The sequence below is a fragment of the Cyprinodon tularosa genome, unplaced genomic scaffold (assembly GCF_016077235.1).
Source record: "Cyprinodon tularosa strain WSP-4 unplaced genomic scaffold, ASM1607723v1 ctg198, whole genome shotgun sequence".
Lineage (NCBI taxonomy): Eukaryota > Metazoa > Chordata > Actinopteri > Cyprinodontiformes > Cyprinodontidae > Cyprinodon > Cyprinodon tularosa.
In genome coordinates, this window is record NW_024038724.1 from 959,194 (window position 1) to 976,591 (window position 17,398).

Consider the following 17,398-nt stretch of genomic DNA (forward strand, 5'->3'; position numbering starts at 1 on the left):
GTTTCATTATCCTAGTTATTTTTATTTTGTTGTTTTCTTATTAGTTCCTGTCTTCCAGGTTTTCCATTTGTTGTCCTCTGCTGCCCTCTTGTGTCCTCTTTCCCTAGCTCCGTTTTCTCCTCTGCCCTCACCTGTTTTCAATCCCCTCGTTAGCCCTCTCTTTGTCTCTGTCACCTTTAAAAGCCCTCCCTCTTCAGTTCCTGTTTGCTGGATCCTCGTCTAACGTCTGTCTGCGTACCTCGTCTCTCCCTGGCTCCTAGAGTTTGGTTTTCCCCTGATGTCTCCCTGGTTCTGGTTCATCTGTTACTTCTGTTGGATTTTTGAATTCTGCCTCAGTTCCTGTAAACCTCATTAAACCCACCTAAATTCACCTCTGCCTACTTGCCTCTGCATTTGGGCCCTCATACCAACATCACACCCTGACAGAAATGCTGTTTTAACTGGTCTATGCAGACCAATTTTCTTTTCGAAAAGAGCCACATTATTATTTAGAGGAATCATAAAGATAGCAAAGAGAAAGAAATAAGATTAAGACAACAAAACATTCAGACATATGCATAAAAAGGGGAAATAATCATTTTTAATTGTTTGGTAACCATGGTTATCTGTAGCATTTATTGAGCCACAATGACAAATGAGAGCCTGAGTTTTGATGTCTTGGTTTCTCTTTGGAACAAGAAAGTGGTCAAGTTTAGGGACTTAGGAATAAGTCAGTGAACATGGAATCAAACTGATAAGTAATACTGAGGTACTGAGGAAGTTACAAAAGTAAAGTTGCTGTTATAGATTTTATTGCAAGGAATTAGCAAACAAAACAAAACAAAAAAAAAAACTCAAACAGATTTATTTTGTTGGGCATGTTGTAAAAATAAATGCATGTTGTTTATGATGCACTCATATGTGGTATAGTGAGTGTGTGCTGGGATGAAGTGTGTTAAAAATAGAAATAACATTATGTCTGGGTTAACCACTATGTCCCAGTTTTATTTTCATACTTATTACTAGCTGACAACCTAGTACTCAATCAATGTTAAAGCAACGATAAGCGAAATGTAATTACTTCATATAAAAAGAATAAAACTAAAGCTATATTTTCAGATGGATAGTAAGATATCACACGTCATCTCCTTTTAATATAGACAGTGCATCCATCAGAACAAAATGTTCACCTTAATACAATCATGAATTATTATTGCCACTGTAAAAGAAGTTGACAGAAAAAGAAAGCGACAAAGAGAGAAAGGCATTTCCAAGGTGGAGAGCACTTTATGGGAAGAAGCTGATATTCTAGCATAAAGGCAATCTCTACAGTCAGTAGTTTGTCAGCTCTGTGTTGCCATAGATCAAACATGTCTGCCTCTATAAATGAGAGACATGCCTCTTATAAATTCCAATTTCTAAGGCAACTCAAACAGGAAAATTCTATTAAAAAGTTCATAGAAGATAAAAATTACATATTTATTTAATATATATTACATTTTTGTCAGTAAATAATTATTACACACTGTAGCTATAAAATGTAGCGTTGTTTTGGTGTACAGCTCAACAGCGCATCTAGGGGTGAAAATTTGTTTATTACTACTTTAAATAAGCACTGCAGACTTTATCAGAACATGAGCTTAACTTTATGTTGCGCTTATTCCCCCAATCCCTACCATGACAAAGTTTGAATCATGCAGGAGAATTTAAAATTACCGGTAGGGATAATTATCTCTCTGTATTAGTGCTGTGCATGCCTTTAAAATACAAGTTCAGTATGAAATAGTGTTACCAGAGAATTACACATACTTTATGTGAGATGTATATAAGACCAACAGTGGGAAAGTTTAGATTTTATTGCTTTGTACATTTTATTTTAGGTTGAACCCGAAAATTCATGGCTGCTGCTATAATTCTTATGATTGTATTTTAATACACCTCTAAAAACAAGTCTAAACCGGGAACCTGAAGTAAGTACTGTTACTCTCTCCAGTTTGTTGTAAAAAAAGGAACACTTAAGAACAGCTGTCCTGGCAAAATTATTTAACATTAGCAACAAAGAATACAGAGAAACTTTTTGATATTTTACAAAATTGAACATTTATTCTGAAATAACTTATTTTATTGATGACAGGGTTTGCTGCACCCACCACTAATGACTGAATATAAAAATGTTCGGAAATTGTTAGTCAGAACATGTTTTGTTTTCAGATCAAATCAAAGCTAATGATGTATTTTTCCACAGTACCTCCCATGTTAAGGGTGATTTTTACAACCCCTCCTTGTAGCTCTTGTAGACGTGTTTTACCACATTTACAACAAACTGGTGAGTAATTTGACATTTCCTCGACCCCGGTGGTGTGGTTGTTTAATGGCTGGCTGTTGGGGATGACAATTAGCTTGACTGTAGGGATGCAAAACAAATGCAAGTGGGTGCAAACGAAACACATACATGGAAAAATAAAGACAGATGGCGATGTTCTGTTTTGAAAAGTTTACACAAACACTCATGATCGCAGTAGACAGAATGGTAAATCATGAGGGAAATTGCTCTAGTTTCTTTGGTAAATTTTCAGATTCTGCAACAACACTTCTCAAAATATTTTGAATCAAATACATGAAGAAGGAAAGTATGTACAGATAACAAACCAGGGTTTGTGCACCAAAGTTTCAGATCAGATGGATTTTAAGGTAAGTCATCTATTAAATGGAAGAGCTATTGCTCACTTTTAAATTACATGGTTACTGTGTTTAAAAACATTTTGGTTTTAAGGCACATTGGCCACACCCATGCCTTTCTACAGGGCCTGTAGACTCAAGAAACCACCTGAGATAGAAATTGTCTGTAAAAATAACAAAGTAGATCAAAAGATCTAAAAAAAACATTACCATCCAACAGTGATCCAACAGAAATCCAAAGAAAGATAAAGAACAAAGGATAGGGTTTACAGAGCCGGTTTTAAGGCTTTGGAAACATTGAATAAAACTCACTCCATGGACGGCCTGCAAAAGTCTCTGTAATGCATTAAATTCTCCCTCGAGGTTTTACACAACAAGCACTGTAGGTGTCACCTGATTCAGTTAAGGTTTAACAGTAAGAAAAAGGTTGGGTGAGACAGCCCCGATAAGGCAAAACCATTACAGGCCAACAGATAAAAAAGAAGATAAAAGTCTCATTTGCTGCAAAACATCATGGTGACATAAACATCTTTTGGAAAACATTCAAGGGACTGAAAAAACTAAAGTGACTAAAGCTTTGGATGACATTTCTATGACTGTCATGTCTCTTGATCATGTTCAACCTTGTACTGACTGTGCTGTTTCCCTTAAGCATCGAAATGGGAATCAAAGATGAATCCTGTAAGTCTGTGCTTTCCAGCTTCTTGAGCAAGACTTTTCCTCTGGAAGCTGACAGGATATCATTACAAGATTAGGCCAGCAGCTTCAGAGTTGAAAACGAAGGAGGAAAAAGCCACACTTGAAGACAACCATTCGCCATGAAAAATCACTAAAAGCTGGTGGAACAGAGGATTCATATTATCACTTCTTTCCAGAGATGGATTTATGTGATCAAAGCGTTGAGTAGAGCTACACTTGTAGCCTGACACAATATACTTTATGCAAGCAGCTATAACCCTAAAATGAGATTAAAATGACAGACCTACTCATCAGAGGGCAATGGTAGCCTTGAGGGAAACTTCTGGCCTTGGCATTTACTCAGCATGAGTTTAATGTATGAAAACACATAATAGTGTCTACATCTCATCATGTTCCTGCTAAACCTAAAAGATCTTGGACATCAGTAAAGTCTGGAGGAGAATAAAAACATTCCTGACAGGAGCCAGCCCAGACTGCTGCTAGTCTGCTTCTGATAGATCACAGCCTGGCAAGTTAATGTGCTTCTTCTTTGAGGATTTGGCACAGGCCGACTGCAGACCAAACACATGACTGGAAGATATTAGAACTGACTTTATCCAAACCTAAACAGTAAGCACTATACAGATAAGAGGAGCAAATGGGGATGATTGAAAACAATGCAAACACCCCTAATAGTGACACTGCCTCTGAAGGAAGCCTGTGAAGATGATGTCTTTAGAAAAAACCTGGGAAACATTACAAAGTCTGCCATCCATTTCTAAAGACACAGGGTTGCATTACTGTAGATAGAACCTCCATAAAACAATGCATCCATTCATAGATCTGTTGTATAACCCACACAATTCCTTCAGTAGCAGTTATAAAAATCGGTAATAGGAGAACCAATGCATAAGAGTTGTATGTAAAACTGTAAAAGTTGATTAATTAAGCTTAGACCTCCCATACCCTCCCACCAGTCGGCAGAGATTATTTCAATGCGCTTTTTGAATGCAAACTAAATTCTTTTGATTTATGCAAAAAAAAGCGGTGTCTCTGATCTGGTCAGTGCTAAAGGAGCCAGGACACGCTCCCATTAGTCTTTGGAAAGCTGTTTTACCTGGTTTTAATCTGAGATTAGAACCAGATAAACATGAACAGTTTTGCTAGTAACTGTGGATGGAGATGGTAATGGAGAACGCACACCGTTGTAAATCAGCGATAGCCTGTTTCCAGATTTCTTCTGTTTTTCTGTCACACCCGGATGTTTGTTTTATTAAACAAATTGTAGAATAAAACAAAGATAACCTCTGCCAATACAATAAGCAGTTTTCAAATAATCTGTTTTTGCTTTTTTGACCGGAAAGCAGAATCTCTGGTTCAATAGGTTATTACATCCCCCAGCTCCTGATGGAGGTGGATCCAAATGCAAAGAAAGATTTTAGCAGAATAATATTAGTGGTGAATCTTTGATGAGTATCTAACAAAACAAAAAGCACGCTTGAGATAAACTGGGGATCATAACAAGAATAACAAAGACAATGAGACTGAAAGAAGGACAAAGACAGAGTGGGTAAGAGGTTAAGGATTGAAACTATTGGGAAGGTGGATGAGTGGCATAAAGGCCAGGTTTGATCTACAGTAATCAGTGAACTGCACAGAAGCTGGATGAAAATGGAGTGGATAAGAGAGGCTGACTAGGGAACAGTGTAGTAAGACATAAATGTATCTAATTAAACCAAAAGCTTATCACTAAATTATTAAAAAGAAAAAAAAAAATAAGAATCTCAACACAAAGGCATGTACTGTATAATATTAAACTTTTAATTAGGATCAACGACTCAAAGTAATGCAAATATTAAACCAGCTGGTTGGTATGATGTATTTTTCTGAAGCAATGTTAGTGTTTTTAAGATGCAACATAACCAATACTTTTCCTTAAGTTCCATTTTTGTCTTATAAGTCCCTACTTTTAGCCTACATCATTATGTCAGACAGGTTCTCTTGAAGTAATGCTTTTAATCCTGCAGGTTGGCAATGATTGAGCTCTAGTGCCACAAGTTAAATCTAACCAAGCAAGGGAGTTTTTCACATTTAATTGCTTAGACTTAGACAAACTTTATTGTCGTCTTGTATACACAGAGTATGTACAAAAATGAGTGCATAAATTATTAGGATTTTTTTTAGATGACAGTGCTTAGTATTTGAGATGTGCTTAATTTAAAAGAGAAATTAGGTTTGACAAATTTATGTGAAGTAGAGAAAAATAAAATGCTCTCAGTTATGGTTCTATCTAAACGAATAAACTTTTTCATGCTAAATATAGTTATAACGCCACCTTTATCCAACACTTTTAGAAATTATTATCCCTTTTTCATGAAACTAACGAGGGCCTAAAAACATGCAGAATGTTATCTGCAGAGACAGAGTGCAGCATGGACAGGGGCACATGTTTTTTTCAAAATAAACATGGCAGATGTTTCCTCTGGGACTATAAGTAATTTTTACTTGTCGATGGATAGCATTCAGATGGGTCTGGCTCCGCAACACGATTCATAATTTCTCAGGCATAAAGAGGTCTGGGCGAGAGCATTAAATGACTAGATTGGGTGTTAATGAGGTTCATGTTACTCACAGATAATTTATTCTTGGATGGTGTGCAGGCGTATTTTTCGTCAGGTTACAGTGCAAGAACAGATGGATCTACTTTAAACCTCACAGAAATACTTGATGGAGATGAATTCAGTGTTCACTTGAGATCAAAGTTGTGCTCCTAAGTCAATATTGAAATTTGTTGGCTTCTTTTTATGCTGCATATTTAACCTGACAGCGGCTCAAAATTTCATGAAACGTGGAGTGCGAATGATAAATGCTTCAGAGCGAGATAAAAGAAAAACGGGTCAATTTTGAAAGTGACAGCTGCCAGATTTGGCAAGTTATTGACGACATGGGTGGATTAAAAGTGGAAAGATAACTCAAATAAGTGAAACTTCACTGTGCGTTCATAAAACATTTATTCTGCAAAAATAAACCTTTTGAAAAGGATGCTGGGACACAGGAGGATAAAGAGGTCAAACAACGGTGACTTCTAAGCTGACAAATACAAAGAAAAAGCTCCAGATGATGAACATGTTTTCCATTTTGAGGTTGAATAACTCTGTGATTCTCAGCCAAAACAGACTGCAAACCAATCAAGCTATGCAAATAGAGGAGCAAAAACAAATCTTGCAAGCTGAATGATAGTGGGAGGAAGAGACAAGGCTCACAGCCTTGCTCTCTTCTTCCTCTTTGTCTTGAAAAGATAAGGTGCAACTTCAAACTGCACTTGGAGCTACTCTCCCATATCTGCAACAAGAGAACATCTAGCCAAAGTTTTCTCTGCACCTCTCGGGTCGAGTAGATCCACCCAAAGGGGTTCATCAGGGGTCTTTTTAATCTGTATTTTTTTTTCTGAGCTGAAAGAGACGCCAGCTGGAAGCTTCTCCATTCCACATTTTTCTAGGATTGAATCTGCGGCCAAATGAATATACATAAACATATGCTAAGGTGTGTGCAGGAGCCAGTTTAGCTATTTGACTTAAGACAAAATATGTATCCTCTTGAGAATCAAGGTTGGAGTACAAACCAATGCTATAAATGTAACGTTTAATTTTTAAATTATATTGTGACATGATACAAAAGGCCAGGATTATTTTAAAGTTACTGTGCAGGGGATACTGTTCGATTCATCTTCAGATACAGATGTTTAGTCTGATTAAGGAAGAACACCAGAGATCCTAACTTTTTCTTTCCTTTTGCAGTTTGATGTTTAATGCAAAAATAATGCTTAATGATTTTTTTTATTAACTGTGCAACAGCTAATATGGTTCTTCTGAAAAGCATTTCATAAACCATTTAGATTAAACTAAACTTTACCTTTTATTTGAAAAGAAAGTAAAAATGAAGAACATTTTGTATCAAATTTTAGTTCTAAGTCTTTAACTAAAACAGTATTAATTCCTGCAGAGTTCACCTGTTGGACCTTACCTCCTTGAAGAGATGAGTGAATGAGAAAAAGAAGGACGACTCCACAGAAGAGCAGGGGAGCGTTTCTGTTGGCCATCTCGCTCCAGAATGCACCACCCCTCTCTCTTCAGCTGGTTTTATTCTCTCCGAGCTAATTACCGCTTCCCCGAGGTCTCAAAGAGCAGAGAGGTAGAGGGAGAAAGGTAAAAATATACAGGGGAGACTCTGTGCAATTACAAGAGAGGAGACGACTTGCTTCTTTTCTCCCACTCTGGGTCTGCTGTTGCTGTTTTTATTCTGTAAGCTGCTGCCAACAGCAGAGACACTGCTGCTAGCAGTGAAAGAAAGAGAGGGACACACATACACACACACACAAATTCACAGGCACGCCAGTCCAAATCCAAAAGGAATTAAGGTGCCTGCCAAACATTAGGATAGATACACAGAAATATCTGTGCAAGTCAGAAAGAGTATAAAGAAGAGCAAGTTGCATACCAGAATGATAATTTATTTTTCTAGAGTTTCATATTACTAGATCATGACAAGGAGGACAAAAAAAAACCTTTTTGCTGTTTGTTCGAACAAGTGAGTTAAAAACCTAGAGAGAAGGGAAACCATAGAGGGCAATGTCATAGTAAAAGGAAAAACTAAGAAATAAAATACGTTGGCAACAAATATGTGAAGTGAAGTTCTGCACAGGCTGGACAGAATTATCTTAGTCAGACTAAGATAATTCCCACTGACAGCCTTTTAACATCAATGGATGAAAAAAAAGTTTAATTAGAGAGCAGTCCGCCAAGATTAAACTAACACAATTTTCATTAATAAATTATTTTCTTTTCCAGACAAATTTGAGCCTTAGCTATAGTCTGAATATTTCATAACAACAAATGTATTGTTGTTTTCTAAAGAGTGTAAGTCAAATCATTAAATAAGATGATACATATACACATAGGTCGGCTTCTGATTGATTTGGCTGTATTGGTTTTTTGGTGCATGGACTGATTTAGATCAGTTTTACTTCAAAATGTAAAAAGAAAACAAAAACACATACTTAAGCACAGTGTGGATATTGGGTAATTACAAAAACACTTGTTTTGATTAAGTACCTGAAATGCATATATATCAACAGAATTTGTTATTGAACATTAATCATATTTAACAAATAATGTACTCATAAATCTGTCAGCTATTTTACTTACTGTTTTTATATGACCTGTTGATAATTTCAATATTTCAGTCCAGTTCCACGAAATTGGATAGTAAAGAACCTCACACCTCTTTAACAGTGCATGGAAAAACCAAGATGTCATGGATTAAAAGATAAAACCTCTGTCATCTGTTTTTAACTTTTGATTCATAAATTGAAACATATGGAAATATCCAAAGGGGGAAAAAATGTTTTATAAATGTTTCAGGATCAGAAATGATTTCTGCTTGTCTTCTGAATTGGCAGTGGAAAAAATAACTGTGTACTATCTCAGCCGATTAGGTTGGAGTGTTAAAATCTGGAGTCCCAAGTTGACCAAAACAAGAATGAATGTGAGTGTCTGCGCAATGTATGAGTGGTTTAGAGTGAAACAGAAAAGTATGGTGAAGCCTTAAGTTGACATGTTGTTGCTGACAGAGCTGTCGGCGTCCATCTTTCTTCTTTCCCATGAGGCACATATTTAGAATTTCAAGTTAAAGAAGGTTGAAAAAAGATCCTTTTTTATTGGCAAGAGCTGCATTCAAAGTCATTACTCTCAGACACAAACCTGACAGACCAGACTGTTGCATGCATGCTAATGGGCTCTGCTTTCCAAGACACACAGCATCCTTCATACCGGTGACGTCCACCACATTAATGTTCATATGACCTCATGTTTATTTCATTGAAGTTAGCTCAGGCATGTTGACAACATCAGCTGTTAGAGGTTTGTTCAGAATGGATGCAAGGGAATGTTGTCATGTGAATGGTGAAGCTGTAGATATGCTAAATCTTTCCTTTTTATCTTTTCCAGTGCACCTTGAGAAACTTACACATACACAACCACTTATTTGAAAACTGAACAATTTCAGTTTTTTTGGCGTGTAGAAACTACGCCAAGCAAAACCTCACTTTGCATGTATTTCCTCCAAATGCATTCAACTCCAAACACAAGTTTTAATTGCTAAAAACCTGCAGATATTCCACACCCTGAGATGCGGATTCAAACGAGTGAAATCATTTGTTTTCTCCTGTAAATTCTTCCGTTACATACAGAGAAGGAAAGAAAAAAGGGAGAGGGAGCTCAAAATTTTAAAACAAAAGCAAATACAGTGTAAATATTTGAAGTCTTCTCAACTTAATCATTAAAGGAAATCATTAATTACAATCCAAACATCAGGAAGACACTGACCTAATTCTGCAATATGCATGGTACTAGTCTTTCCATATTTGATTTAGGACCAAAAGCCCCAGCTGACCGGACTGTTTGGGAAACTGAAGTGTATTCTGGATGGAAGCACTGTTTTCCTCAATCTATTTGTACATCTTAATGTCTATTTTAGCTCATGTCTGGTATTCATCCTTTGGGCTTAGCTACATGGTGTTTTTGCCAAAAGAGCTAAGATTAAATATGTACTTAAGTAAAGGCTCAAAAAGAGGTCACAAAACAAACTATAATTAATAAAACTAAGAACTGCTCACGCTTCATAATATTTATGTTTACATGTTTTTAATCCCTGCAGCTAAATTGTAAAATTAAAGCTTTGGGGGGAAAGGGAACAAAATACAAGGTTTTTGCTGTTCTTCACAGTGTGTCCTATTGACAAACTTAATTAATAGGCAGCTACAAATACCTGTCACGGTAGTATCACAAGAAAGAGTTCATGCAGTCATCTGGCAACTTTTTTTGAAGGTAAAAAGGAAAGCAAAAAAGGTCTGTGGCAGTTTGCTGATCAGAAAGGGTGCATGAACGGACTGAGATTTGATGATGGTCGCCTGTTCAGAGAGGGATCTCCTGTGAGCTTCCACTAGGTTAGATTGGCCTGAGTGTTGTGTGATGTTTGTCCTGTTTTGCCAGTATATCTCTGAGATGATGTCCCAGGGCACGACAATAGCCCAAATAATATTATGGTTGGGCCATAAGGTTCTGCTTGGTACTTATATAAAAAACTTTGATCTAAATTATTTAGGGAATAACACTGTATTGATCGCCTGCGGCAGAATGGCAACTGTTCAGGGTTTACCTCACCTTAAGGCTGATTTGTACTCACAAACGAGGTTGTCTGCTTGTGTGTCGCAGTGAATGCAACTGTGCCTCCGCCCCTGCCGCAGATACTCTGCTGCCCCTCTCCAGAATTGTGGGTGACCACAGACAGTGGCATAGACAGGAGGCCTCTGATTGGTCAAATCTAGATCCGCTCTATACTATGCGTATTTCCTGTTTGGTACCTTACCGGCTTGTTTTGTTTTTATGAACGCCATTGTGGAAAATGACTCGTGAAGATGGACCAGCTATAAGAACGAGGTGCGCGAGAATGCTGGGACACCTGGATCCCAACTCTTTTTTGCTCTCATGTCCCTTATTTGTCACACAAACTTGCCCCACTTCCTCATCGCCTCGGCAGTATCTAGACCAACAGCCAGTTCGTGATTGTCCCTCTTGCTTTGTGGCGTGGAATAACAGCACAGACCACGCTCCAATATTGGGCATAAATCAAAAATTTCGGCGACAAACTCACTGCAACGCACTGCTGCGGGTAGTATAACCAGCGTTTTACACTCACTGACTGCCAGAGATAGGCAAAAGCCAACGCACGACCCTGACGGCATAAGTGGGAGAAGATGAATGGATGGATGGACACAGAGATGGAAAGGAAGGTGAGGGGCAGGATAAAAGAATTAGGGGAGAGAAAAAGAGATAGAAACAGGAAAGAGGGAGGAGTGGATGAAAAGAGAGAAAACAAAACAGCAAAAATAAACAACACAGGAGATACCAAGTAACTCCATTTCTGTAACTCTGCTTTTGCACCTGCATGTCATGATGGTAAGAAAACCATGAACATAACAACAGCAAAAAGTATTTGTAAAGGTTATGTTTTTTTAAACTGTTTTTGTTTTTATAATGTTTTTTGATGTTGGCATTCATATAAATATGCTGGTGAGATAATTTAGTATATCATTGATTGGTTTTTGGTATACATCTATTTTGAATTTACAGCCCCCCCGGGGAACACTCCACCAGCCGCCACTGCTCTTGTGTATTATTTCTATGGTATTACACTTGTCATGCAAGTACATTGACATGGTTTTCAAATTTTTTATTTCAAAGCAGTACTAAGGAACTTTCACTTTTTGTAGATTTTGGCTCCCGCTTTCATAAAAAAATATATGTATTGTTTTGCCTGAAGGAAAACAGCATTTTTCATGAGAACCAGGAGGTAAAGACCGTATCGTAAAATCCTGATCTTCTGGTCACCTGCAGTTGGATTAAAATTTCATTTCTGCTTCCTGTGAAAAATGAATAGCGATGTGGTAATTAATATAATTATGGTGAAACAATGTCATGACGATGTTGAAAATAAGAAATGTTTAACTTTGGTTCTGTGCTACGTATATTCCTACACTGCTAGCACCATCTTCCCTCTTTATAATGAATGTGGAAAAGGGGAAGTGACATGTGCCGTAAAGCAGTATGGACATTTGTAGTTGTTTTGTGTGGCAGGGTCAATGCCAACCTCCTTAAAGTGTCTTAGTGTTGGTAAAAGCCAAACAGACCCCCTCAGGGCATGACATAGGTGTCTTTGAAGTTGTAAGTTGATATATAATCAAAAAAGGTATGAAAATATTTAATGATGGATGAAAAGTTACTTGGTGTTGGTTTAATATATTTTCTTCCTAATTAATGACTGTTGTAAAACAATTATTGGTTAAAATTTAGTTGTTTTTCTGTTACTAGTGCGATATCAGGATAAAAAAGGAGTCAAAAACCTTCAACTTAAATGATGACTGGCTCACAAAATAATTGCTCAGGGTTTTAAGTTAGGAAGAGAAAGGATCTCTGGAGGCCTTCAATTTGCCTGCTTTTAAAATTTATTTTCATTCATTGTTTTTATGTCATATTTTATGTTCTGAGCAGTAGTCCTGTGACAAGAGACTCCACTCTTTGGACTGCTTACAGTCAAGCTAATTTTCAGATTCTATCAATCAGCATCACTAAGGAATTAAAAGGGTCCCTTTTAGTTCGATAAATGAAATGTTTGCTTTCAGCTTTCCTTAACAAATAGTACACTGCTCTTTAATAACTTTACTCTCATTCGTTTTATAGTATATTCATAGGCACTGTCAGGTTGTGTGGAGGTTTGTAGAGGACTAAAATGCAAGAGATGGAAGCTGAGGTTGTTTCTTGCAGATTTAAAAATGAGTGGTGGCAACAGAAGCATAAGTCCAAAAATAACTGTTTAGGGAACACAGGAAAACATGTTTGGGAGGTATAGGGGGAATAAGAGAATCCTCCTCCTCTGCAGTAACTGCAGAGGAAGAGTATATACACCAAACAGAACAAAGAATGGAGTAATCAACTGATTTGGAGCAGGTGTGGACAGAAGGATCTTGAAGGGAGCTAGGGGAAAGGAGACTGGGACAAGAAGGCAACACAGAGTAAACAAGAAATACATAAGAACTAAAATACAACCAGAAAAAAAATAGAATGACACTAAATGGAAATGAAACCAGTTACCTAAAAACACAGAATAACATAAATCAAAGTGTTGCTGAAAACTCAATAAGAAAACTTAAACAGACCCAAAAAGCCAAGAAAGGGCAGAATCTTGACAGCACTCCCCATCTTAAGGGTGGATACCAGATGCCCTAAAAAATCTAAAACCAATGCCAGAGTCCAAAAACCGAGGTGAGGTGGGCGGACGGGGAGCCAGGAAGGAAGGAAAGAAACACACAACCAAATGTTGGCAACGAGACCAGCAACGAGACCGGCAACGAGGCCGACCGTGAGGCCAAAGACGAAGCAGACTCTCTGGAGGCCGGCCATGAAGCCGCCGATTAAGCACTGTCTCTGGAGGTGACTGTGAGCCCGGAAACGAAACACAGCCTCTGAAGGCTGGATTAGGGGCCGAAGATGAAGCACAAGCACAGTCTCTGGAGGCCGCGCCAAAGAAGTAGAAGGCCTAGAAAACAAAAAATGACATGAATGACATAACTGAAAACTTGGGAAAAAAATTAACGGAACAAAAAATCCCAGGAAATGCAGAATCATGATAGGCACCTTTTGCACAGGTCTCTCTTATGATAATTTTAGCTCTTGAGGACTGTATAAATTGCCAATTCAGGCAAAAGTTTGATATATGGCTTACAGAATTGGGTTGCTAATGTGAAGGGATAATATGCAGCTGGGCATTCCTTAAAAAAGGAATAGAGAGAAAAATGGAAGTCTGTAAAACATTACTGGAAATGACTAATGTAGCATAGATTTCCAGGTTCAGTTCTCCTAAGGTAGAATAATAAGTATTGAAAGACTGATTAGTCCTCTCTTCCCTTCACTTTACAGCAAGCATGGATAGGAGCCATGATGAAATATCAATTAATCAATCAGAAGGTGAATTCGGCTAACAATGACCAATAACAGGTATATTATTCTAATTTTTTTGAACCAATTTTAGGCTTCGTGAAAGACAGATGAACTCTCAGAAATGAAATAAGTAAATATTAAAAACTACTAATAGAGGTTTCAATGCAGGGGGAAAGGAAATTTTGATTAACATAGACTCCTGCCATATCTTAGGAGTATTTCTGTTTTGCATTCTCAGTTTGAATCCTCCATGTATATTAGGACCATGGCTGTGAAATTCAGTGTCTAACTACATTAGGAAGAAGTTAATAAATTCTTCATCTTCCAATTGCAATTGTTTATATTGTAGTGAAACTTAAGTGCTCTCCATGTGCCCCATTTCCCTCCCCGACTACGATTATCACTCCCTGTTTTAATCATGCTTGTGTGTCATGCTTGTAGTTTTAATTGAAGTTTCAAGGATTTGCTGCATTGTTGAAAACAAAAAAGGATGTTAAACGTAAGTTCAATCAGCTCTCATGCTAATCAGTCTTGCTGAAATAAACCAGTCATGAGGTTTGATAAACATTGTGTGGAAGATACAAATGCTGTTTTGTTACAACAGCTAATAATGTTCTGGACGTATGTAAACGATACATACTCTGAGCTCACTCTGGCAACACTTATTCACACCATATGGACATCATGTCATATATAATAAATGCAACATCTGTTCCTTAAACAAAAACCGTGAACTGATTTGGCTGTCTAATGGCCTCAGATTCAAACACACCCAACACACTGATACAAGTGCTGGTGTTTTCTTGTACATTTCTTAGAGGATGAGGAAACTACCGGTTTAACAGTGTGCATATGTGCTACTAATGGTACAAAGAACCTTTGTTCAGTAGGTAAGAGTTTATATCTCAGTGTGGGGTGCTGCATTGGATCAGCTCTTATACCATCATCATGCAATAATCAAAGAGCAATTCAGGTTCGTTCTAGCAGAGGCATTGCATTGTGCCAAATAGTCTTACTAACTCATGACACTTAACATGGCTCTGAGGTGCATTTACTCTATTAGTGTTATCAAAAGACATGCCAAATATAAACCACAGAGGTCTAACCACAAATGAAGCTCTTTTTGTCTTTATCTTTTTTTATACAGCAAAGCAAAAACCATTCTGGCCTGTGGTGTCGCCATTATATACAGACAAGTACTTTGGCCTTCCCCCAAAGGGTGATACACACAACCAGACCACAATCCAGATGTTGTTGCTCTACAGCTAGCAGTGCTCTGAACATGAGGCAGGTTCCAGTGAACGTCAGATCCAAGCCCGGGAACCCGGGGAAAACTGATGAACTCGGTGAGGGCCAGACCAGGAAGCAGAGTGACTCATGTTTGGCTCTGGAATCTGAAAGAATCAAACCTTAGGAGCGTAGTGGAGGCACTCAAGCAAAACATCCAAGTCTTTATAAATCATTTTCACTTAGACCTAGGTAAGGATGATGAAATTCATAATGTGGGTCTGTACTTTGTGTACAGTCCTACATTATGAATTTGGCTATATACTGTGTGAAAAAAGGACATTTGTTGGTGAGTGCCTGTGTTGATGGAGTTACTGAATTGTCTCAAACTCACAATGCATCATATAATGGCCAGTCAGTTAAAAATGTCCAATGTTGAAATGAAAAAACATTTACAAATACACTCTCAGTAAAAAAAAAAAAAAAAAGTTTATTTCTGAGAACAAGTTCTTTACTATCCAACACATATTTTACTAGTTGAAAAATATTCCTTAAATATGTTTAAGGAATATTTAAGGAATAAAGTTTCCTTAAATATGTTTTATTTAAGGAAACTGTTCGGAAACTCCACTCACTAATGGTAATTTGAAGCCCATTTGTCTTTGATATCAGTATTATTGAAGTTTGCCCCACTCCTTCCGTTCAGCTTTCAGATGGTTGAGAAGCTTCCTACATGTTTGTTTGGTCAAGTCAAACTTGACTTGACCAAACACTTAGTTTTTTTTATCTTACTGTATTGGTTGATTAACTGGTTTGTTATGGGTCATCGTCAAGTTGCATGGTTCAGCTCTGTTTCAGCTGGTTAATGTTTAGCAGCCTCACTGGAAGGCATAGTCTTTTAATCAAATATGATTTGTGTTCAAGATTTGAGCCCTCTTTGCATTAGGCGTCTAATTTTAATTTCACCTTGGTTGTGAAAATTTTAAGCCATTATTCAGATGCATATTTGAATCATATACATTTAATGCTCTGAACTGCCATATCAATGCGTTTTTTTGCACCATGTTTTTTCTCCCACACTCTTTGCATTTGATCACTGCTGCACTTTAAGAAATGTAAATGTCATGAAAACTGATTTTCATTGTTTGATTCTTTTATATTAAACATCTATACTTTACAAATAGTTAATTTTAAGAGAATAATTTAAAAAACCTATATGACACAATTACATTCTACTGATTTAAAAATAAACTTTCATGCATATATAAGACATGTAGAGTAACATGTGTGCAGGCCTCAGGTAAAACCTGAACAAAAACAAGCCACCAAACAGAAGACATCCAAACACAGAAGCAAACTTTCAACAGAACAGCTGGAAAGGAAACGAACCAATGTGTTGCGGCGGTACAGTGAAACTCCAGATCTCAGTTTTGTTTTAAAACTTCAGCAAGACCTAAAGAGGGCAGACCATAAACAAAGTTCCTACAAACCTCAGCAACCAGAGACAACATTGTTAAGAAAAGTGAGCCAAGAATCTTCCACAATGATCTAAGGAACAAACTAATAACCCCGCCCAGATGAGGGGTACTTCATGCTGTTGCTATTAAGTGTGGTTCTGCATGTTTTTAAATGACATGGTACATGCTTCCTTTTTGACTCCTTGATTCACATTTTAGCTCAGTTTATATTAAATTAATATTAGCATAATGAAGACTTTCCAATGATGGGAGTGTTTGGCTACAGCCGTACATTTTTGGAGGAAGATGCTGAAATCGAAAAAAAAAGCACCTTATGGCACATGGAGTCACTAACTGCCTTAGTAATAGAAGATTTTTTATAGGTAGAGCTTAAACATCATGTATTTACGCCTATTTTTAAATAATGGCCATAAACTGACTGAAGCAGATGTTAAGTGATCTTCAACAGTGTATAAGTTGTTTTCTCTAGCAATCTAATTGGCACCAATTGAACAAAGTACAGCAATGCCACATTAGTGTCTTTAAGGTAAATAACATTTTAAAATCCACAAATATATAAACAAACTTGAAAAACAGTAGTCTTTGCTCTTGATTGAGGATTTTTCTCTCCATGGGAACGATGTGTAACGGGCCGGCCTGTTTTCCTATTGGCCAGTCTCAACAGAACTGACAAAATTGAAGCTGGCAAATAGAAATACAGGCCCGCTTATAACAGATTTTTCACATTGAGAGAAAAATACTGAAACAAGAGCAAAAGCTTGGGTTTTAAGAGAGAGAAAAAAACAATTAAGAAATCAGTTTGTG

The 17,398-nt window shown here is 37.3% G+C and overlaps 1 protein-coding gene and 1 long non-coding RNA gene across 7 annotated transcripts in view; one reads left to right on the forward strand and one right to left on the reverse strand.

Annotated features, from left to right (window-relative positions):
* Nucleotides 1-7,636, reverse strand: part of elna (elastin a) — a 77,572-nt gene extending 69,936 nt beyond the window's left edge. For 3 of the 6 annotated variants that reach the window (XR_005280710.1, XM_038283980.1, XM_038283981.1), the window contains exon 1: nucleotides 7,360-7,633. Coding sequence is in view for 4 of the 6 variants with exons in the window: in XM_038283980.1 (XP_038139908.1) it covers nucleotides 7,360-7,435 (76 nt within the window). In the remaining 2 variants the exon portion in view is untranslated. Of the gene's footprint in view, nucleotides 1-7,359 lie in introns of all 6 variants that reach the window. The other 3 variants (XM_038283983.1, XM_038283982.1, XR_005280711.1) reach the window with 2 other exon arrangements.
* Nucleotides 1-8,401, forward strand: part of LOC119782820 — a 73,651-nt gene extending 65,250 nt beyond the window's left edge. Inside the window, exon 6 of the long non-coding RNA XR_005280712.1 lies at nucleotides 7,339-8,401. This is a non-coding gene — a long non-coding RNA (uncharacterized LOC119782820). The remainder of the gene's footprint in view (nucleotides 1-7,338) is intronic.
* Nucleotides 8,402-17,398: the final 8,997 nt, after the last annotated feature.